General features: G+C 52.4%; 1 protein-coding gene across 9 annotated transcripts in view; it reads left to right on the top strand.

Annotated features, from left to right (window-relative positions):
- Positions 1-20,620, top strand: part of mib2 (MIB E3 ubiquitin protein ligase 2) — a 70,093-nt gene extending 49,473 nt beyond the window's left edge. For 7 of the 9 annotated variants that reach the window (XM_064300860.1, XM_064300861.1, XM_064300856.1 and 4 more), the window contains 14 exons: positions 430-572; positions 995-1,102; positions 2,458-2,562; positions 2,886-3,123; positions 3,951-4,084; positions 5,538-5,686; positions 6,135-6,291; positions 7,372-7,526; positions 12,692-12,818; positions 13,314-13,538; positions 14,717-14,895; positions 15,484-15,677; positions 15,936-16,001; positions 16,979-20,620. In XM_064300860.1, coding sequence (XP_064156930.1) covers positions 430-572; positions 995-1,102; positions 2,458-2,562; positions 2,886-3,123; positions 3,951-4,084; positions 5,538-5,686; positions 6,135-6,291; positions 7,372-7,526; positions 12,692-12,818; positions 13,314-13,538; positions 14,717-14,895; positions 15,484-15,677; positions 15,936-16,001; positions 16,979-17,220 — 2,222 coding nt within the window. In that variant the 3' untranslated portion in view covers positions 17,221-20,620. The remainder of the gene's footprint in view (positions 1-429; positions 573-994; positions 1,103-2,457; positions 2,563-2,885; positions 3,124-3,950; positions 4,085-5,537; positions 5,687-6,134; positions 6,292-7,371; positions 7,527-12,691; positions 12,819-13,313; positions 13,539-14,716; positions 14,896-15,483; positions 15,678-15,935; positions 16,002-16,978) is intronic. The other 2 variants (XM_064300858.1, XM_064300859.1) reach the window with 1 other exon arrangement.
- Positions 20,621-22,432: the final 1,812 nt, after the last annotated feature.

Below are 22,432 nucleotides of genomic sequence, written 5' to 3'. Positions count from 1 at the left end.
CTGCGCAGGAGTTGCAAGCCTGCTGTCTGAGCTTGTGACTGTTTCCTTTTAGATTCCGCCCTTGCTTTTGAGTGCAGTGTTATCCACGGGTTGCTGTGTCATCACAGATCGCTTGAGAGAGAATGAGTGTGAGTGTCTGTTATGCTGATGAGCTGTGTGTGGGCGTGAGGATGGATATGCTAATGAGCTGTGTGTGGGTGTGAGGATGAATGTGCTGATGAGCTGTGTGTGGGTGTGAGGATGGATGTGCTGATGAACTGTGTGTGGGTGTGAGGATGGATGTGCTGATGAACTGTGTGTGGGTGTGAGGATGGATGTGCTGATGTATATCGAAGGCTGTGACAGCCAAGACAGGTGATCAAATGGACACAGGCCTCCTGAACATGTGTCTGTGTGTCTGTGTGTGTGTATGTGTGTGTGCGCGTGCAGGGGAACACGCGGAGCTGCAGAGGCAGGAGAGTGCGGATGGACACACCTTCCAGCAGGGGGACAAGGTGAAGTGCTTGCTGGAGGTGGACATCCTCAGGCAGATGCAGGAGGGCCACGGAGGCTGGAACCCTAAAATGGCGGAGGTAACCAGCTGAAGAGCACCTGCATTTACATTTATTTATTTTTTAACAAGAAACTGAACACCCCACCAAAAATGCGTGCTTACACACACACACACACACTTTCAAATTATTTCCCTACCCTAACTCCTCAAATCCCATGATATTTCCAGAGTTTCCTGGTAATTTCAGTTACATTGCTGCGCTGGCAATACATAGACTATATCATGTTTGTAGCTAGCTAGTCCAAACATGAGCTCACAGCACTCAACAATATATTTTCATCTGACACTGGTGAAAAGGATGATGGGACAGGAGGAGAAGTTCCATGCAAATCATATGTTGATTCAGAACCTCAAGTCGTAAGTAAACGCCACTCGTTGAGGAAAACCCTGTTGAATTTTGACCCTTTTGGCTTTCCGTATCCCTGGGCCTCGTCTCTCCAGTACATCAGCAGGATCGGGACGGTGCACAGGATCACCGACCGCGGCGACGTCAGGGTCCAGTACAGCAATAACATCCGCTGGACCTTCCACCCGGGGGCGCTGACCAAGGTAAGGGGGCGGGGGGGGGAGGGTGTGTCCGGTTATGGGTCCGACTTGGTCCGTGACCTCCTGTCCCCTCCTAATTAAGACATCCTGTCGGTTTGTGGCGTATAACAGCATTGCGCGTTCACAGAGTGCGGTCTTCTTGGGCATGTCCTCTCTCTTCAGTCAGCGCAGTACCAGTCTATTGAGGTTTTTCACGGGGCAAAAAGCCCGTGCAGGAGCTCAGCCATTGAATGATGGGTTTTTCGTATAAGGATCTCCTGTTTTGCGTTCACGTTTGAAACGGTACCGGCCGCCTTGCCCCCTGTGAGGGGCTGAGCGGGTTCCTTTTGACGCGTGCCCCCCCCCCCGGGTCGTCCTGCTCACGTTAGCGGTTGTAAACTGTGCTTTAGAGCTCGATAATTCATCCCCCAGGTGCTGCGAGAAGAATAATAGAACGATCAGAAGAGAGAGAGAGAGAGGAGAGAAGGAGAGAGAGGAGGAGAGGAGAGGAAGAGAGAGAGGAGGGAGGGAGAGAAAGAGAGAGGAGAGAGAGAGTAGGAGGGAGAGAGAGAGAAGAGAGGGAGAGAGAGAGAGGAGAGAGGAGAGAGAGGAGAGGGGAGGAGAGAGAGGGGAGAGAGGAGAGAGGAGAGAGAGAGGGAGAGAGAGAGAGAGGGGGAGAGAGAGAGAGAGAGAGAGAGAGAGAGCGCTGGACCTGCTGGCTAGCGCAGGCCCTTCAGCTGAAGGGGTGTCATTAGTGCCACTCAGGGCAGGGGGAGGGCTAATGGACCCCGTGCAGTCCGGGGCCCCGCCCTCCACCCAGGGAGCAGAGACTCATGGGTACTCACTCTCCTGCCGTTAGCATCCCAGATAACCCCTGGTGTGACGGTCACCATGGTGATTCAGGAGTCTCCGGTAATAATTTATAGTAACTGAACATTTTGAAAGGGAACTGGCAGGAGGGATCAGCCGAAGCAGTGTCTCCCTGGTAACCCTTCCTGTTGGAGTGTCCGGGGAACAGCGTGTAAACTGCTCTGCACTTAGACTGGGGCCGCTGGTGTTTGATGTGTGCGGCCGCAGAGAAGCTCTCTGAGAAAGGAGATAATCCAAGCAGGCTCTCGGCTGAATAGTCAGTTACCTCATTATTATTATTATTACTATGATTCCTGTTCCTTCACAGCACCTTTTGAGTCACACACTGTGGAGGCTTTGCTTTGCATAAGTGGAACAGGACTGATTTTTCGAGAGGATTTGAATTGCAAAATGGGTTTCGTAGCGGAAGGGAGGGTTTGGTGTCGTCCTGTTGTCTCCCGGTCTGCTTGGCACATGCTGAGATTGGTGGTGCCTCTGCCCCCCCCCGTGCCTGCCCCCCCACCCTGCAGGTGAACACCTTTGGGGTGGGCGACCTGGTGCGCGTGCTGGACGACATGGAGAGCGTCAAGCGCCTGCAGGCCAGCCACGGGGAGTGGACCGACAGCATGGCGCCCGTGAGTGCTCCCTGCGACTCCGCCCTCACCGTGACTCCGCCCTCTCTGCGACCCCACCCTTCCTGCGACCCCTGCCCATCCTGCTCCGCGCTCTTCCCCTCCCGCGCGCTGGCAGGCTTAGCTCCCTGATTATCGGGCCCTAATTAAAGACACGGACGGGTCAGGATGAGGAGAGGCGCTGCGGGGGGGGGGGGGGATCAGACAACCCAAATTCCGTGCCCTGGCACGCGGTGGCAGAGCGGGTTTAGGACAGGATGTGCTGTACGGGGATGAGCCGGTGCCTCTGACACGCTGTCTGCCCCCCCCCCTCTCGCCCCCCCCAGGCCCTGGGACAGGTGGGCAAGGTGCTGAAGGTGTACGCGGACGGGGACCTGCGCGTGGCCTTCGGGGGCCAGACCTGGACCTTCAACCCCGCCTGCCTGACCGGCCAGGCCGTGGAGGTGGACGCCAACCTGATGACGGCCGAGAACCCCAGCGAATCAGGAAGTAAGGGCTCGGAGGACGGGCCCGGGCACGCCGCCCCCCGCCAGAACCCGCACTGCTCGTCCAGCAAGCCGCCCTGTATGTCCCCCTGTTCCCCTCCTCCGCGTCTCTCTCTCTCTCTCTCTCTCTCCTCCCTCACTCATCTTTTCTGTTTTTCAGCATCCCTCTCTCACACACCTCACCTGCCCTTTGTGGCAGACCGGTGATAATTCGTCTGGTCTCCTGTCATCGTGCCATTTCGTTTGGTTGCTTTTTTGTTTTGTTTTGTTTTGTTTGTTGTTTTCGTTTTTACTTCGTTTTTTCACTTTCCTGCATGCTACAGTGTTGGGGTTTCGTCTGGTTTTGTGTGGGGAGGGGTGCGTACGTGACGTCTGGTCCGAAGCCCGCGATCTGTGTGTGTGTTCGTGTGGCTCTTCCTTATCTTTCTTCCTTATCTAGCCCTACGCTGGTGATGTGGTCACTTGGGCTACTCGGGGTCATTTGGCAGTGGGCGTGTCATCATCAAACGGTTGTCCTTATCTGCATATCAAAGACATTTGCAGAAGCTGGCATTTTGACTCATTCCACTGGTCCGCTGTGGTGTGTTTGGGTGCTGGCGCTGGGGTGTTCTGACGCGGCGCGTGTTTCACAAACGTGTGAAGTGGAATTCCTGGTGCTCGCGTCTCGCTGAGTGACCAATTAATTAAACCAGAAATGGAGTGCAAACAAGTGTGCTTCCCTCAGCTGAGGTTCTGACTGATCTGACCCTCTTTCCCCTCTCTCTCCCTCTCCTTCCCTCTACTCCTCTCTTCTCTGTCTCTCTCTGTCTCTCTCTGTCCCACCGCCCCTCTCTCTCTCTCTCCCCCCCCCCCCCCTCTCTCCTCCTCCCCCCTCTCCCCCCTCCCTCTCCCCCTCTCCCCACACAGGTACTGTGATTTCGGTGCTGGAGAAGCTTCTCTCTCAGTCCACGGAGCAGGACAACCCCAGCAGGCTGGTGATCGAGGCCGCCCACGGCAGCGCCGCCAAGGTCCGCGACCTGGTGCAGAAGTACCCGGAGAAGGTGAGCGATGTCACTTCCTGCGCCCTCTGACCCCGGGCGGTTTCCGGGTCACCAGAGAGAACACGCCGGTTAGGACCGTCCCACTGCATGGAGACCACAACAGTGCATGTTCCATATCCTTCTGTGGTGGCCGTACGCAGTGGAATTAAAGATGTTCTGGCAGGGTACAGGCAGTGCTGTCGGCGCAGGGAGAGAGGGCTCGATGTGACACTGCCTTAGGGCGGTAATAGACCCCTCTGTTCCTGTCAGTGTCTCGCTTGAATGAGGAAGTGGCATGCACTTCCTGTCCCTGCCTGTTCCTATCAATCACAGAAGAGATCAGTACTGTCAGCACTGACGGCTGATCGGCTGGAGGAAGTTGTGTGTGTGTGTGTGTGTGTGTGTGTGTGCACGCACTGCGTGCATCTCTGCCTTCACTCAAAATAAACAAGTTGCAAAATAAACACGCGTATACTCATAAATAAACTATGAAAATAACAATGTCTTTGCTTAGAAAAGGTTTAGCAGTATTTGGAGTAACCCCGATTCTTTTTCAGTAAATATGCGGTGGTCTCTTAATTTTTTCCAGAGCTGTATATTTGTGTGCTCATGCGTGTGTGTGTGTGTGTGTGTGTGTGTGTATATCATGTGGGTGTATGTGTATGAGAGGGATGTCTTTATCTGTGTGTGTGTGTGTGAGAGGGAGTTCTTTATCTGTGTGTGTGTGTAAGATGATGTCTTTATCTGCGTGTGTGTGTGTGTGAGGGAGTTCTTTATCTGCGTGTGTGTCTGTGTGTGAGAGGGGGTTCTTTATCTGTGTGTGTGTAAGATGATGTCTTTATCTGCGTGTGTGTGTGTGTGAGGGAGTTCTTTATCTGCGTGTGTGTGTGTGTGAGGGAGTTCTTTATCTGCGTGTGTGTCTGTGTGAGGGAGTTCTTTATCTGTGTGTGTGTGTGTGTGTGAGAGGGGGTTCTTTATCTGTGTGTGTGTGTGTGTGTGAGGGAGTTCTTTATCTGCGTGTGTGTCTATGTGAGGGGGTTCTTTATCTGCGTGTGTAAATGGCGTTTGTGCCCTGCAGGTGGACGTGTGTGAGAGGGATATGTGTGTGTGTGTGTGTGTGTGTTGGTGAGTGAGTTGTGGATCTGTGTGTGTGTGTGTGTTGGGTTGAGCGTTGATCTGTGTGTGTGTGTGTGTGTGTGGGGTGTGTTGTGTATGATGTCTTTATCTGCGCATGTACGTGGCGTTTGTGCCCTGCAGGTGGACGTGTGTGGGAGGGATATGTGTGTGTGTGTGTGTGTGTGTGTGTGTGTAAGATGATGTCTTTATCTGCGCATGTACGTGGCGTTTGTGCCCTGCAGGTGGACGTGTGTGGGAGGGATGTGTGTGTGTGTGTGTGTGTGTGTGTGAGAGGGATGTGTGTGTGTGTAAGATGATGTCTTTATCTGCGTGTGTAAATGGCGTTTGTGTCCTGCAGGTGGACGTGAAGAACCAGGGCAAGACGGCTCTGCAGGTGGCGGCCCACCAGGGCCACATGGAGGTGGTGAAGGTCCTGCTGCAGGCCAACAGCAGCATCGAGGTGAAGGATGAGGACGGGGACACCGCCCTGCACTACACCGCGTTTGGGTGAGCCGCGTCGCCATGGCCACAGGCCCGCGGGACCACAGACTGGTCCCCTGTGTCACTGCACAACCCCAGATCAGCTCCTTTAGCCCTGTCAAGAGCAGGAGTTCTGGAATGTTTTTGTTCAACATTCTATGTCAGTGTTCTAGAACCCCGTTGCCCTCAGTTACCAGCAGCGATTGTGACATCAGCGTTAGAATGTTCAGTCAAGAGTGTTCTAATCACATATTAGTAATCTCATACCTTCAAGGGTTAAGAATTTCTGAATTTGAATGTCAGTTGTTGCGCATGTGTGAGGATTAGTAATATTCATAGTGCGGGGGGGTGGGGGGGGGGGAATTGACACGTTTGTCATCATTACGTCATGGCCGCCTGGTTGGCGGTCCCCCTGGTGTCTCCCTTCCTGCTGGTGAGCGCTGTGTGTGTGTGTGTGTGTGCTGTTGCCGTGCAGAAACCAGCCGGAGATCGCCCGTCTGCTGCTGAGCAAAGGCGCCAACGTCAACCTGCTCAACAACTCCCTGTGCACCGCGCTGCACATCGCCGTCAACAAGGGCTTCGCCGAGGTGGTGCGCGTGCTGTCGGAGCACGCCGCCGACGTCAACCTGCAGGTGCGCCCGAGAGCCGCCGACTCCGCCGTCCGGTCCGACCCCCCCACCCCACCGCACCCAGGCTCAGAGGCACCCAGGAGACCCCCTTCAGAAGTTTTAAAAGGGTTATATTTTAAAAAATGGTTTTATGTTTTGAAATATTTTCCCAAATACATTTCTAGTACTTGCATATCAGGTCTGGGAAGGGAAGCCCTGCAGTACTTTAAAGGACCCCCAGGGGTCCGCACACCCCCTGTCTGAAACCCAGGCTGTAGCTGGTTCAGAGCCCTGTGATGGGTTAACATCAGGACCTGGGGATGCTGGTTGACGCATCCCAGATCTGGTGTCAGTTTTGGAGGTTTCCTTCTCTGACGAGGAGAGGAGAGGAGTGTTTCTGGGGCGACACGGAGGAGTGCAGTTTCGCACCCCTGCTGTTCCCTGCCCCGCCCCGCCCGAGCTCTTAGCGCTGAGTCACAGGGCTCCCCGGGCGTCTGCCGCGTGTGCCGTCCGCCCCCTGACCCGTCCCGTTCTCTCAGTCAGCAAAGTTTTACGGCCTCCAAACTTTCCCTCCCGACCTCCGCTCACTTCCTGTCGCGAGAGGGGCCGGCACAAAGCGGGTTCCGCTCGGACGTCTCGTCGGATGTCGCTCTGGGGCGCATAGCTCTGTCCCCCATCTTTTGGGGCCAAGAAAAAACCCTGTTTAGTGCTGATTCACCCAACGCTTTGAAAAGTGCATTTTTTCCCACTGCTCACGCCTAAAAATAGAAGCCTTTCGTTTCTTTTCCTGTTTTTAATGCTCGCTTCCAGCACGCCAACATCAGGAAGTGACTTGCGCAAAATATGGTGAAAGTGGCCACATGTCGCCCTGCCATCTGAGCTGGTCTGTGCCAGTAACTTACTCTGGCGCGGAAGGTCTAATGTGGAACCAAAATCGGTTGCATCAGAGACGCGGGTCACATGACGAAGGACGGAGTTTTGGCTCTTTGTGCTGGATAAGAACGGTAGAAGTGATGGGGGACGGGGTCAGTGAATGTTACGTAATCTTTTCGTCGTTCCTCAGAAGGCCCCCCCCGCTCAGACTCGGTGTCCTCCCGTTTGCAGGACTCCTACGGGGACACGCCGCTCCACGACGCCATCGCCAAGGACTTCCGCGCCATCATCGAGATCCTGACGGTGGTGCCCAACATCGACTTCACCCAGCAGAACAACCGCGGCTTCAACCTGCTGCACCACGCCGCGCTGAAGGGGAACAAGCTGTGAGTCACCCACAATCCTCTGCAGGGCCGCGCGGGTTCCCTTCCCAGAGTTCCCCTCTGCTGCTGTTGCCTCTGCTCTGACCGGCTGTGAAATTTGTCTACGGTAGAATTGCATTGATTCTGCGCAGGGGAGTGTAGTCAGAGGGAGAAGTGAAGTTGGATATGGGGGGTCCAGGGGGGAGAGGAGCGGAGGCCTGGTTCTGTCTGCTCTGATATCTCAGTCTCCGGGCTTCAGTCCGCTCACGCTATTCTCGCTAATTTACCCAAAACGCGTTCCGTTTTGATCGCTCCACTCCACTGGGACTCCGTAGGTCTGCCCTTGATTTGCGTTCAGCTCGACAGCGTTCAGGTCACCTCTGTTATCCAGGAGCGGGTCGGTGGCGCTCAGATAGAAGGGCCTGCTCGGGACGGGGTGTGTCGCTCGGTTACCACGCACACGCCGTCTACACACACACACAAACGACGCATGCACCACAACACACACACCACGCAGCACAACACACACACACACGCTCTGTGTTAGGGAGACGACGTGAGAATTGCTAGGCTTAGTTAGCGTAGACAGGAGAATAGGAGAGCTTGCCCTGCTCCTGGCTGTGAGCCGCGCTGGCTTAGCGGACTGAGCGCCACGGCGTCGGCGGGCGGGTGGGAATATCCCTGGCGGTGACTCGGCCGGTTTTTTTCCGCGCGGTTCTGACTCAGGAGGCGCCGCGGTCCCACGTGGCGTCTGGGGGGGGGCTTCCCGCTTCCGTCACCGTGAGCTGAAATCCGCCGGGGAGTTCTCCCTCGCGTTAGCCCCCGGAAGACTCCGCCCCTTTCATCACTGGGGGTGACTTCTCACAAACGGCCTCACTTCCCAGAATGCACTTGCCCTCTCTGATGCCCCCATCCATCTCATGCCTTTCACAGCGTAGTGCAGCGCCACTGAAACCTGTGTGATTCTGCAGGAGAGCAGAGCGCCATGTGCGCTTGGATGGCCAGCTGGATATTGTAATGTGTGTGTGTGTGTGTGTGTGTGTGCGTGCTATGATTCTCCCTTTCGGTGGCCTCTCAGGGGACCCCGGCAGCCAATCAGGTGTGGGCTTCGCCCGCCCTGGGTTGGGTCTTCCCCGGGCTGAGAGAGTTGTGACCCAGATTCATTCATCACACAGGCAGAGCTGCGTCACACGGCGAGGGGGAGAACTCCCAGCTCTGCGGCTGCCCCCGGGCCCTCGCGTACACAACCCCCCCCCCCCTGCACCCCCCAGCAGCCTGCGGCCCAGCGGGGTCAAGCTCCGCCCTCTTCCCAGCTTCAGCTCTGTACAGAGGGCATGCTGGGAAGGAGGAGGGAATGGACACAGTCACGCTGCGGCGCAGAATCGTAAAACCAAACGGCCGATCTGTTCTGGCAAACATCATACACACCGCGCTGGCGCTGTGCGCACACGCACACATATACACACACACAAACACACCGCGCTGGCGTTCAGCTTCCCGGGCACGGCATTCATCAGACACGACGCACGCAAGCATACACATACACACACACACTCACACAGAAACTAGCGCACACGCAAACACATACACACACACACACACACACTCACACACACTCACACACACGCACACACACACACACACACACAGAAACTAGTGCACACGCACACACTCACACATACACACACACTCGCACACTCACACGCACACTCACACACACACAAGCGTGCGCACACACTCACACATACACACACACTCGCACACACACGCACACACACACAAGTGTGTGCACACACTCACACATACACAGAAACTAGCACACATACACACACACGCTCTGTTTACTAGGCCTCACAGATGCTCAAAAGCGTAAATCTCTGGTGACATACTGCTGTCAGAGGACTGTCAAAGGCATGAAATGGAGCAGCAGTTTCCAAAGTTCATGTTTGTTTTTTCTGCTCGTATCTTCATTTTTATTGCACTTTAGTCATGTATTTAAGCATCTGTCCAAAGCTTTATTTTTGTCAAAACCCTGGGATCTGTTTTCTGTTGACCACTGCTGCTTTTCTGCTGATTGAAGTACTTATTTGTTTTTTTGGGAGTGGAATGTATTTAGGAAGATGTAGAGAGAGGACATTGGCCCAGTTCTACTGTGGGAAGAGGTTGTGTGTGACTTGGAGAGGACCCCTACTGTTCCACAGACTCCGCCTCCCTACCTATGGACCAATCATATCCACATTATCTGCAAAAAAAAGTGCCATGAGATTTATAGAGACGTATATAGAACCAGGACACAGCTCCAAGCAAACTAGACGCATATCTGTCTTTCTGTAGTTTCATCTCTTACTCTCATTAGCACACACACAAACACACACAATTTACACTTTGTTGATTTAATACTTATTCCATGTTTTAATTTGTTTTCTATGCTCCCACAATCAGCACATCCCTCTAGTCGCACTCACTGTTGATTTGGCCTTGAGTCACATCCTGAGTCACACACTGTCTGTTCTTAAAGACATGGAGGTGTCCTCCCCCAGAAACAGAACATCGGCCATTAACTTGTTTCTGAAAGAAAAATGGCAAAGGGAGCAGGCCCCATTAAGGGTACCGCTGCTGTTTGGGGTATTTTATATTACCGAAGTGTGTCTGTGTGTGTGTGGATATGTGTGTGTAGACTATAATCAGAACTAGTGCAATAAAATAGATGGAACGAGTGCAATAAGAAGCAGTAAAAATGTGAATGGTGACAGGAGAGGGAACGCCCCTCCCTGTGAGATTCTGGGGGGTGATTATGTGATGATCTAAATGGGGGGGGGGGGGTGTAGGTGAGACAGAGGAGACGCGTGACAAAGCTGAAGCCTGTTAGAGACTTAATTTCACAGAGCTGCAGGGGGAGGGGAGGGTGGGGTGGGGGTGGGGCGGGGGCTGGAGTGCGGATTGAGGATGGGAGGAGGAGTGGGGGAGCGAGAGGAGAGAGGTGCGGACTGGAGGGAGAGAAGAAGGAAACAGCTACAGCTGTCACCCCCCCCCCCCCAAGCCATCCGCACTGCGGGTACCCATGACCTCCACGTCCCCCGGGGGGGGGTTTGTGTCCACAGAACCTTCAGCAGCGCTCCGGGGTACTGTAATAAGGAGCCGAGTAGAAACAGGACAGACGAGTCCTGATCATGCCCCCCCTCCCCCCCCCAGAGCCCTCCATACCTGCTCTGCTTGTGCAGTGTGCACAGTGTGTGAGAGATGGAGGAACGATCGCAGGGTGTTTGTCCTGGTAAACATGGCGGCTGTTTGACACTCATCTTCCTCTGTGTGTGCTGCGGTTTGGCCGTTTGAAAGTGAGCCGTGGTTTTTAGAGACTGCAGCTTTGCTGTTTTGGCTAAAAAATAAATGCTCCTCTAATGAGATTCACTTGCTGAATGTAAGAGTCACGACACTGCAAATTTTTGACCACGACAAAATCAGTTTGCCGAAACCTTCCCTTGGCAGGGCCCAGCCAATCGGGAGAGTAAAAGCAGATCCTAGAGCAGCACAGGCACGTGTGATTGGATCCCCCTTTTGTCAATCAGACCCTATTTTGAGGGGGTGTGTGATTTAGTAGGCATTCTGCAGCAGATCAGTTTTCCTGTATCTGTTTACTCAACACAGTCGCTTCGTTAAACACCCAAGCGGACCTAACGCTCTGGAGCAGGAGCCCTGTTGGCCTGGTCCCTCTGGCGAGACCGAGCGATGGAGAAGTGGAGAGCCTCTCCCTCTCGCCCTCGGCCCCGAGACCCGTAAATGTGGTCCATTTTATACGGAAATGAACCCTTCGCTGCAGTACATTTATGTGGTAGCTACGTTTTTATCTATGTTTTATGTTTTTTCAAAATTCTAAACCAGTGTTCTAGAACTCCGTTGCTTTCAGTTACCGGCGGCGATTGTTACATCAGCATTAGAATGTTCAGTTGAGAACATTCTGATAACGTACTTGTGATTTTCACACCTTGAAGGGGTGAGCAGCGTGTTCGCTAGGCAGTCTTGTTTTACCGCTGTTCTGTCTGCATTATTAATGGATCGCAGCGAACAGAAAACGGATATGCTAGGTCGTTAAAAATACCTGTTCTGATTCTCCTCACGTGATGTGGTTTCCCCTCATATCCTCGCTAGAATGAGACATTACTTACCAGGGTTGAGCAGGGCAGTTTAAAATGACATTAGTTACAGTGTCACAGACATTAGAGTGAGTTAGGATGATCAGGGGGGCATTCGAAGCATCTTTATTTCTGCCTATAAAAGTATGCCAGGAGAGTGGTTGGGGGATAGGGGGTGGGGGTGAAGCTTTTTTACGATTGGCCAGGGTTTGGGAAAACGAGAAAATCCGCTAAGACAGGTTGAGCCGTGTCTGGAGGTCAGGCCTCCAGAGCCTGCCCTAATCTCCGTTCGCGGAAAAGCCCTCCTGCGCTCGGAATTCGCTCTTACGCAAGCTAGAGAAACGCTCAGTATTCCCCAGCGGCCGCCGGGCTGTGTGTGTGTGTGAGAGGGTGAGGGTGAGGGGGTTGGCTCTGGTGTGCGGTGCGTGTGTGTGTGTGTGTGTGAGAGGGTGAGGGGGTTTGGCTCTGGTGTGCGGTGTGTGTGTGTGTGAGGGTGAGGGGGTTGGCTCTGGTGTGTGTGTGTGTGTGTGTGTGTGTGTGAGGGTGAGGGGGTTGGCTCTGGTGTGCGGTGTGGTGTGTGTGAGAGGGTGAGGGGCTGGCTCTGGTGTGCGGTGTGTGACGGCGCTCGCGGTGTCTGACGGTGTGCGGTGTGTGTGTGTGTGTGAGAGGGTGAGGGGGTGAGGGGGCTGGCTCTGGTGTGCGTGTGTGTGTGTGTGTGTGAGAGGGTGAGGGGGCTGGCTCTGGTGTGCGGTGTGTGACGGCGCTCGCGGTGTCTGACGGTGTGCGTGTGTGTGGAGGGTGAGGGGCGTGGCTTGGTGTGAGGTGTGTGACGGCCTCGCGGTGTCTGACGGTGTGCGGTGTGTGTGTGTGAGAGGGTGAGGGTGAGGGGTTGGCTCTGGTGTGCGGTGTGTGTGTGTGAGGGTGAGGGGGCTGGCTCTGGTGTGCGGTGTGTGACGGCGCTCGCGGTGTCTGACGGTGTGCGGTGTGTGTGTGAGGGTGAGGGGGCTGGCTCTGGTGTGCGGTGTGTGACGGCGCTCGCGGTGTCTCTGTGCGGTGCAGGGCGATGGAGAAGATCCTGGCGCGGGCGCGGCAGCTGGTGGACGTGAAGAAGGAGGACGGCTTCTCCGCCCTGCACCTGGCCGCGCTCAACAACCACCGAGACGTGGCCGAGATCCTCATCAAAGAGGTGAGGGCGCCGGGATCCCGCCCCCTCCCTTCCTCTAACCCCCACCTTCCACCCCCCACCCCCTCATTCGCTTCCACTGTAAACGAGACCTCCCTCTGGTGGCTGGTTGGGAAACAGCCAATCACACTGGAGGCTGGTTGGGAAACAGCCAATCACAGCCAGGGAGAGGGCTGTTTTTTTCCTCGGTGAATACGTGACAGCGATACATGGACACAGCGCTCACTCAACTCGGGCCAGTGTCTGAGACCCAGGCTTTTAACTTCACCATCACTTTTTACTGACTAACTTTTACAATGAAATCGGACGAGCAAATACCCAGAGTGCTCTGGATGGCTGTGTTCTACTTCAGTGTGTAGCCGTCCCCATTTCTGCTGAGCTGGGGTGGTTATACAGCCCAAAAACAGCCAGACATGTTTTAACAAACCCCCCTGCAGCTTCTGTCTGTGATGTCACTGACACCCCACCTCTGCCCCCCCCCCCCCCCCCCCCCCGCAGGGCCGCTGTGACGTCAACATCCGGAACAACCGCAACCAGACGCCGCTGCAGCTGGCGGTGACGCAGGGCCACGCCGAGCTGGTGCAGCTGCTGGTGTCGGAGGGCGCCGACGTCAACGTGGAGGACGAGGACGGCGACACCGCCATGCACGTGGCCCTGGGCCGGCAGCAGCTCGCCGCTACCATGGCGACCACCGAGGGCGAGGGCTCGTCCCTGTACGCGCGGGTGAGCGCCGCCCGCCGCCTCCCCGTCCGTCTCGTCCTCTTCGTCCCTCCTCCTCCTCCACCTTTTCCTCCACCTCCTCTTCGCTCTAATCCTCCTCCTCCACCTCCACCTCCTCCTCGTCGTACTGTTCCTCCACCTCTTCCTCCTCCTCCTCTTCGTCCCCGCGCTGCAGTGCGCTGGAGAGACGCCAGACCCCGCAGGCTGCCCTTCTGAAGGTGGCTCGCCGCCGCGTCCGCGCTGTCAGCGTGTCAGCGGGTTCGCCCCCCCCCCCAGGGACCCGGCTCGGGGCCCCTGATTCGATTTGGCCCTGTCAGATCCGCACCTCTGGCGCATTACAGCCTGTCAGAGAGGCGCCCAAACCCCACAGCTCCTGCGCTCGCACGCGTCCCTGTCCGCAGATTACCTGCACCAGGCTTACCGCCACGTTTCTGTAGCGGTAATGGGCCGAGCGGCGGTTTGGGAGTAGCGGAATTGGATTGTGGCGTGGTTGTATCGCGTGATGGTATCACCTGACTGCCCCCCCCCTCCCCCCCCCCCCCCCCCCCCCCGCCCCTGAGCACGATGTACGGTTATTGCAGATTATCTCCTCCACAATATGAAATCCGATTACCTGCGTCTCATCTGAGCTGGCGGCCTGTTCGCTTTGCTTGTAAGCGTGTTGGAATGCGGAGGCGCGCGGTGCGGACCACACAGGACGCCTTCTCGGCTTCGCCACTCACTGCTCGTTTGGTGGAGGGAAAGAAAAAATATCAGGAAAGTAAAACTTGAAACCAAATTCAGCTTTTTACTGTCGGGTTACACTTCCTGTACGTGATCTCTGTGCAGAAGTGCTGTACACGTCCGGTTCTTATTATCCTGTTAACATATTAATATCTTAATTAGCTCAGCACACATGAGTCAGCTCTAAATTGGGGAGTTGTATGGTGTGGTTCCCAGATTAGGGAGGGCTTCTGACCGTCCTCTCTGCCTGGAGTAGTTCCCAGATTAGGGAGGGCTTCTGACCGTCCTCTCTGCTTGGAGTAGTTCCCAGATTATGGATGTCTTCTGACGGTCCTCTCTGTGTGTGGAGTAGTCCCCAGATTAGGGAGGTCTTCTGACAGTCCTCTCTGTGTGTGGAGTATTTGCCAGATTTTGGGGGTCTTCTGACCTTCCTCACTGTGTGTGGTTTTGCGGCGCAGCTGAACGGCTCGGGGTTGCTGGGTAACACGGAGCTGAACGTTGGCGCCGCCATCGCCTGCTTCCTGGCGCAGGAGGGGGCGGACATCAACTACGCCAATCACAAGGGCAAGAGCCCGCTGGACCTGGTGACGGACAGCGCCGTCATGCAGCTCATCAAGAACTTCTCCGAAAAGCACAGGTACATGCTCTGCCCCGCCCACTTCCCCAAAAAACACAGGTACATGCTCTGCCCCGCCCACTTCCCCAAAAAGCACAGGTACATGCTCTGCCCCGCCCACTTCCCCAAAAAGCACAGGTACATGCGCTGCTCCGCCCACTTCCCCAAAAAGCACAGGTACATGCGCTGCTCCGCCCACTTCCCCAATAAGCACAGGTACATGCTCTGCCCCGCCCACTTCCCCAAAAAGCACAGCTACATGCTCTGCCCCACCCACTTCCCTGATAAGCACAGGTACATGCTCTGCCCCGCCCACTTCTCCAATAAGCACAGGTATATGCTTTGCTCTGCCCACTTCTCCGATAAGCACAGGTATAAGTTCTGCCCCGCCCACTTTGTGGTTCAGCACCCCCTATGGGTGAGGCTTGAAGCACAGGAAGCTTATAAAGTTTAATCACTCTTCTTGGTTGACCCATGGGGTGTGGGGACTGACCCAGGGTGGGGTGGGGACTGATCCAGGGGGTTGTGGGGACTAACCAGGGGTGGTGGTGGGGATTGACCCCGGGGGCTGGAGACTGACCCGGTCTGTTCTGTCTGTGCCCTGCTCAGGTCGCAGCAGCTCCAGGGCATCACCTCTGGCACGGGCAGCAGCAGCGCCAGCCTGCGGCGGGTACACACCACGCCCAACACCATGACCAACCTGGTGATGCCCACCCTGCCGGGGCCCAGCGAATGCCTCATCTGCTCCGAGCTGGCACTGCTCATCCTGTTCGCCCCCTGCCAGCACAGCGTGGCCTGTGAAGGTGAGTGTGTGTGTGTGCGCATGTGTGTGTGTACGTGCGTGTGCTTGTGTGCATACATGTGTGTGTGCATGTGTGTGTGAGTGCGTGTGTGTGTGTGTCTGTATGTGTTTGTGTGTGTGCGTGCGTGTGTGTGTGCATTCATGCATGTGTGTGTGTGTGCGCGTGTGTGTGCGCCTGTGTGAAGTTTTCTTTTTGGACAGGTTCTTGCCACTGAACCCTTGCTGGTGTGATGTAATGCATGCCTCCTCTGTTCTGCAGAATGTGCTCATCGAATGAAGAAATGCATCAAATGCCAGGTCACGATTACCAAGAAAATCAGACAAGGTACCTGCCTCCATTACCTGCTGGGTCCTGAGTCTTACTAATGGGAACCTGAGGCTCTCCCTGTACAGGTCCCCAGAAAGGGGCAACAGCATCGTGTGTTATCACAGCACAATGCTATGCCCTGGAGGCCACAGTCTTGATTACAAAATGATTGAGTTTCCATTGTGGACTGCATTAAGGTTATTTTTATTTTTCATCGCCACCACCACCACTGATTTTCTTCTGTTAGTCTTCAAAACTGATCATTAAGGTGTTATGTTGGCATATGAAGAACTATGCTGAACTATGTGTGTGTTTTTTGTTTGTGTGTGTGTGCGTGCATCTGTGTGTGTCTGTCTGTGTGTGTGTCTGTGTCTGTGTATTTGTGTGTACTTGTTTGTGTTGTGTGTGCGTGCGTGTGTGTTTGTGTTTGTGTGTGTGTGTGTGTGTGTGTGTGTGTGTTTGTGTCTGTGTCTGTGTGTGTGTGTGTGTGTTTGTGTCTGTGTGTGTGTGTGTGTGTATTTGTGTCTGTGTGTGTCTATGTGTGTGTGTGTGTGTGTGTTTGTGTCTGTGTGTGTGTGTGTGCGTGCGTCTGTCTGTGTGTGTGTGTCTGTGTCTGTGTATTTGTGTGTACTTGTTTGTGTTCTGTGTGTTCAAAATGTCTGGTGTTTGTGTTGTGTTGTGTGTGTTTGTGTCTGTGTGTGTCGTCTCTGTGGTGCTGTTGTGTGTGTGTCGTGCGTGCTGTTTGTGTCTGTTGTGTGTCTGTGTCTGTGTTGTGTGTGTTGTGTGGTGTGTGTTTGTGTCTCTGTGTGTGTGTGTGTGTGTGTGTGTCTGTGTGTGTCTGTGTGCGTGTGTGTGTTTGTGTCTGTGTGTGTGTCTGTGTGTGTGTGTGTGTGCGTGTGTGTGTTTGTGTCTGTCTGTGTGTGTGTGTGTTTGTGTCTGTGTGTTTGTGTCTGTGTGTGTGTGTGTGTGTGTGTCCGTGTCCGTCCCCCCCCCAGACCAAACGGAGGTGGACTGCAGTCCCAGCTCGGAGAACTCGGAGCAGCATAACCTGCTGGAGCAGCTGCAGTCGCGCTACAGGCAAATGGAGGAGCGCATCACCTGCCCCATCTGCATCGACAACCAAATCAAGCTGGTCTTCCAGTGCGGCCACGCCTCCTGCATAGACTGCAGCGCGGCCCTCAAGACCTGCCCCATCTGCAGGCAGACCATCCGCGAGCGCATCCAGCTGTTCGTCTGACGCCCGCCCGGAGCCCCGCCCCCCGCACCCCTCCCCCCCGCCTTCGTCCAATCCACGCGTCTCTGCTCGTCCAGCCCCTCTGATCCGGACCAGCTGGCACCGCCCACCCTCACCCCAGCCCCAGCCCCTCCCCTTCACCGCCCCCTCCACGCTGGGGACCTCCCCCAGCCCTTGTTCCAGCCCCTTGGTTGGGCCGGGGTGCCGATCCGGGCCTGTGGAAATCCACACCGCCCATCGCTGCATGCAAGACGCGGCTGCGTTGCCGTCGGACACGTCATGGGGCGGTTTGTGGGGTGACGTGACCTCATGGCCCGGCACAGGTGCAGCGAGAGAGAGAGAGAGAAATAGAGGGGGGGGGGGGGTCAGGAGAGAAGTGGGTGGTGCTAAGGCTGTTCCACCATGCTCCCAGGCGTCGTCTGTTACATCATTATTCCCCAAGCCGCTCTGACTTTAAGTGGCCCACCCCTACCCCCCCACCCCCCAGCAGGCACACACGAGGTCCAGAAGGGGCCAAATAAACTATATCACTTCTCCTGACCCCCCCCCCCCTTCGCAACCACCCGTCCGCTCCGTCATCTTGTTTACAGACATGCAGAGAAATAGATTTTACTTCGTCCCTTTCTCTTCTGTCTGTCGCTGCGGTTTTCTCTGTCCACCTTTTCATTTTGCGTTCGGTTTCCGTCATTCCGCGCTCACTCGTGGAAGAGTTTTGGCACAGTGGTAACCCTGCTCTTTCTCTCCCCCTGGTTCCTGTGATCCTGGTGGAGTGCTTAAAGCTGCTTGAATAGAGAGTAGCCTCACGCAGCAGGCCGTTGCAAGTTCACGCGTCACGCAGTAGCTGAATGTCAACAAGATTTACCTTTTATTGAGATGTGTATGTATTTATGTATGTACTATGTGTATGTATGCATATGTAAATATGCATATTCACAAGCAAACATCCATCCATACATGCATACGCACAAGTTTGTCTGTATATTGTAAGATAATGGGTGTTTATTATTTGTTTTTAAGTAGCAGTTAATGAGTACTGTTTTATTTTTGTCTGAAGTAAAAATTTTCCTATTTATCGAAATCCTTAATTTAGATATCTTAGCGAAACCCATCCTGCTTGAAGTACTCAAACCCGTTTTATCTACTCAGGGTCCGGCAGTAATCACCACTCGAATCACCTCGGGCTTCTCAAAGGGAAAGTCCAAGCCCCTTTTTTTTTGGCGCTTGGATCTGAAAAAAAAGGTGTTTCATAAAGGTAGCAATGACTTCAGTTTCAAACGAAAGGGACGTTCTCATTTTCGTCCCTAACCTGGAATACAGCTCAGGCACAGCACAGGCTGAGACGCGCTAGCTGCGTTCTCACCCTGTAAGAGAAGTGGCTTCGCATATTGACGGAACCTTGGCGAAGGTTTTCGGAACACGCTGGTCTGTCCCTGCGCGTGACATCACAGTGGATGGCATCACAGTGGAGGTCCTTTTCCCCTCATACCACACAACTCATTTCTCTCCTGGGAACACAGTAGACCCGCACGGTCACCCCCCCGACAACTGCATCCCGGGTTGCCAGATCAACCCACCGAGAGACAAGCGCAAGCGTACGCTTGAATTGGTTTGAGCCAGGAATACTCATGTATCTAGTATCTCCATTTTTTATTTTTGAGCCAATCAGCATGCATACTTGCTGGCACCAGCTTTGGTTGGTTCGAACACAGAAGTTAACGAAACAAACATGTTCGACCGTATGAACATGAGTCGTACCAAAGCTGAGCACACCGTGAAGAGGAGTGTCGTGGCTTTCTCAGTCAAAGAAGCGAGCATTTGGCAGCCTTTGAGCGCAGATCTTTTCTAATATTTGCTACACTGCGATTTTGAATCCGAAGGGCAAAATGTGTGCGATGATGCGTGCACCTGTCCAGAACTGCTTCACAGCCACAGAGCATTCAGAGACTGACCTGACTTGGTCCCGTTGTCAATAACATCATCACCGGATCTGTGCGTCGTTCAGATTCCATGTATTTTCCAGCGAGTCATGCTTTTAAATGTTTTGTTTCAGAAGGGCTTAAGCATTTAAATATATATATATGTATACATATATAAATATATTTTCATCTTAATTTTAATTTTGTATTGTGGACTTCCTGTGACAGGGGTTTTGTAGCCCCCTGTTCTGCAGAGCCGACGTTAAAAGATGTACATTTGAATGTGAGAAATGTAATCATTGTACTCTGCCTTTTGTGAAACGCTTGTCGGGTGTGTGAGAGTCGGAGAAAGGAAGTACTGCTGCACCAGTGCCAAATCTTCCCAGGAAGCGACCATAGAGCTTCACACCCGCACTAGGTACAGTTCTTTACCGAAGTCACCTGAGCTTCATTCAGCTACTTCAATTCATCGTCTTCTCTCGTTACATAATTCCATGTGTCTGAGGCCAGGGAATCTAATAGTCTGCTCTAAATGTTAGACTGTTTTTATTTGTAATTTAAAAAAAACAAAAACACAAAAAAAAAAAAAATACGGAAATTGAAAATATATTTGTCCTGGGTATGGCAACAGTATTTATTAGGTAGAAAAGTGAATGCCTTTGTATCTCAGCAGAATGGCTGAATGCATTAGTTTGCTATGAGCTGAAGAATTATGCTGTTAAAAAAAGTGAGCAGTGTTCCAAAATATCAGATGTCCCTCCTTTTTGCAGATGAAGGACTGAACGCCATATTCTCAAATGCACATGGCTCTTGCTTCCTTTTTCTCAAAGCTAATACTACACTTCCTCTTTCCATGCAATATTTTGTATTGCATAAATAAATAAATTGGATCATTTATGAAGATTCTCTTGTGAACTTGCTTTCAAGGAAGTGCTAAGTAATTTGGAACACTGCTAATTTGTAGTGGCCATCGTTGGGGGATGATTTGCCATAATTGGAGTAATGTTTTCCTATATTATTCAACTTGGAATATGTAAGTAAAAATGGCTGCATTTGCGAATATTTAATTGCATCTTACTGTATTTTTTTTTTTTGAGCCAAACTTTATTTTATTTTTACTTTTTCTTATTATTAAAACAATTATTGAACAGAAAAAGGTTTCATGCTTGAATTTTAAGTTCTATTTTATCTGAAACAAAATAGACATTCAAAGCAACTCATCTGGTGTCCATAGTCTGTAAGGAGTGTGTTCCTTTTTGGGGTCAGTGTACAGGTCACGGCACGTGTGCAGAAGGGTCAAGGGTCACTTTAGAAATGTGCAAATTTGCTATAAAAAAGTATTTAAACAACAGTTACTGTCTGTGTGTGTACAGCACTTCCAGTTCTACTGTTGGCCTTATTGTTCATCCCCCCTATGTTGTTGTTGTTTTATTCAGTTGTATTCTGTAAAGGATATTTTGCAATAAATATGGAACTGTTTTATAATAGCAGTGGTCTTTTCTCGTTTCTTAGAATGCTGAGAGGATGATGATTTTCAATTATATTACAGATAGACGGATCGCAACACCATGCATCACCTACTGTAGAAAACCTAGTGTGTGTCAAGCTTGGATTCTGTTGCACTTGAAGATTGGCATATACAAGCTTACACCATTTTACTAAAATAAATGTTTTATACTGTTAAAAATGATTAAAGTGATTTTTTTATGAGGAAAAAAAAATACCCTACAAAGGTGTGGTTGCTGACCTCTCCGGGGAGACTGTGCACCTTTCCAAAGCTGTAACATGGCCTTCTGAATGTCCTAAAGGCAGCACATACTACCTGTGGACTGAGGACACAGTGGGCTCAATGGGACCGGCTTCTGCACATTCTCCCACCATCTGTCGCGGCGGCGTTCTGGAACTCCGGGAGCGGGTTAATTCCGCCCTGGTCTGCTTATGAGTCTTACCCGACTCACAGCGCAGACGGCTGGGCACATGTCACATGACTCTGGGCTTCCGCGGTGACGTCTGGGGGGTGGGTGGGGGGGATCTTATTTTCTTCTCTCCCTAACGGTGATGTCAGCTTCGCTCCTGTCCGGAAACCTTATCTTCCATTGAACACCGCAAGGGGAGGGGAGGGGAGGGGGGAGCCAGGGGCCCGACTGCCACTGTTTGTTCATCGCAAATTATTAACCGTCCCGTCTCGACCCCCCTTCAGCACCGTGCCATTTGGCAGTGGTGACATTTCGGCCGAAGGTCCTGAATTCTCTCTTACTTTTCAATTTATTTCTTTATATGGGTCTCAGAATAGTTTGAGCTTGAGGCATGAGGGAGGATAATGAAAGAAGAAAAGGCTTTTTTTTGTTGTTGTTGCAGAGAAAGCCCTGTGTGGGTACACAGATGGCGTCTGTTCTCGTGGGCCCACGCGCTGAGATGGTCCGCATATGCTTGTACAAAGACAATAAAGAGGGCCCAGAGGAGAGAGGGATGAATCTGTGTAAAGAGGAGAAAGAGAAGCGCAGATGAAACCTCTCCTGGCCTGCCGCTCCTCAGCTCTCCGTGTCTGTGCCTTTTAACGATTAATGCTGTTTTCAGCAGGGCTCAGACAGGGTTGTTGAGGAGGAGTTTGGCAGGACAAAACCATTTCATAACCGCAGTTCTTCGGTAGGTCCCTCTGGGTCCACTGCTTGCACTCAGACATTGGCATGTGTGAACCAATACGCAGACCTTACTGGTTTGATTCAGGGGTGTTTAAGGAAAACCACTAAATAAAATACAATGGAACATTTTTGCAGTGTAAATAGAAAAGATGGACACAAATGATGAATAACATCCACCCCCTATCCAAGTGTAAATGCAACAAAATACGTATACAAAACATTTCAAAGAAAAAAGCAACCTACAAGAGAATAGTCCTCAAATACTCCTCCAAAGTTGATAGCTATTGATATTGAAAAGACTGTAGTATAGTGCCTCCTTGTGGCTACTTTTAAAACAACGCAAACTGTAGCAAGCTGCCTGTTGTGCCATTAGTGCATTTTAAAAGACATCATGCTGACATAAAATAATGCACATTGGTATGAAATTAATGTCTTGTTACTTAAAAAAGATAAAATGTTAACTTGCCTTGTAAAACAGATTGTAAATTTATTTTATGTTATAAAAATTGCATAGATGTAATTCACAACAATGCTTTATAGGATTTGAAAATTTTACATTAATTCCATTATCAACCTAATAAGGGCTGCCTGAAATCAAATAAAAAATTTGCATTTTTCTGACCTAAAAACTATTTAGCAGTTTAGAAAATCACTATT

Source organism: Anguilla rostrata, chromosome 11, assembly GCF_018555375.3.
Source record: "Anguilla rostrata isolate EN2019 chromosome 11, ASM1855537v3, whole genome shotgun sequence".
Classification (NCBI taxonomy): domain Eukaryota; kingdom Metazoa; phylum Chordata; class Actinopteri; order Anguilliformes; family Anguillidae; genus Anguilla; species Anguilla rostrata.
Note: the sequence above shows the minus strand (reverse complement) of the source record. Positions and strands in the feature narration are given on the sequence as shown.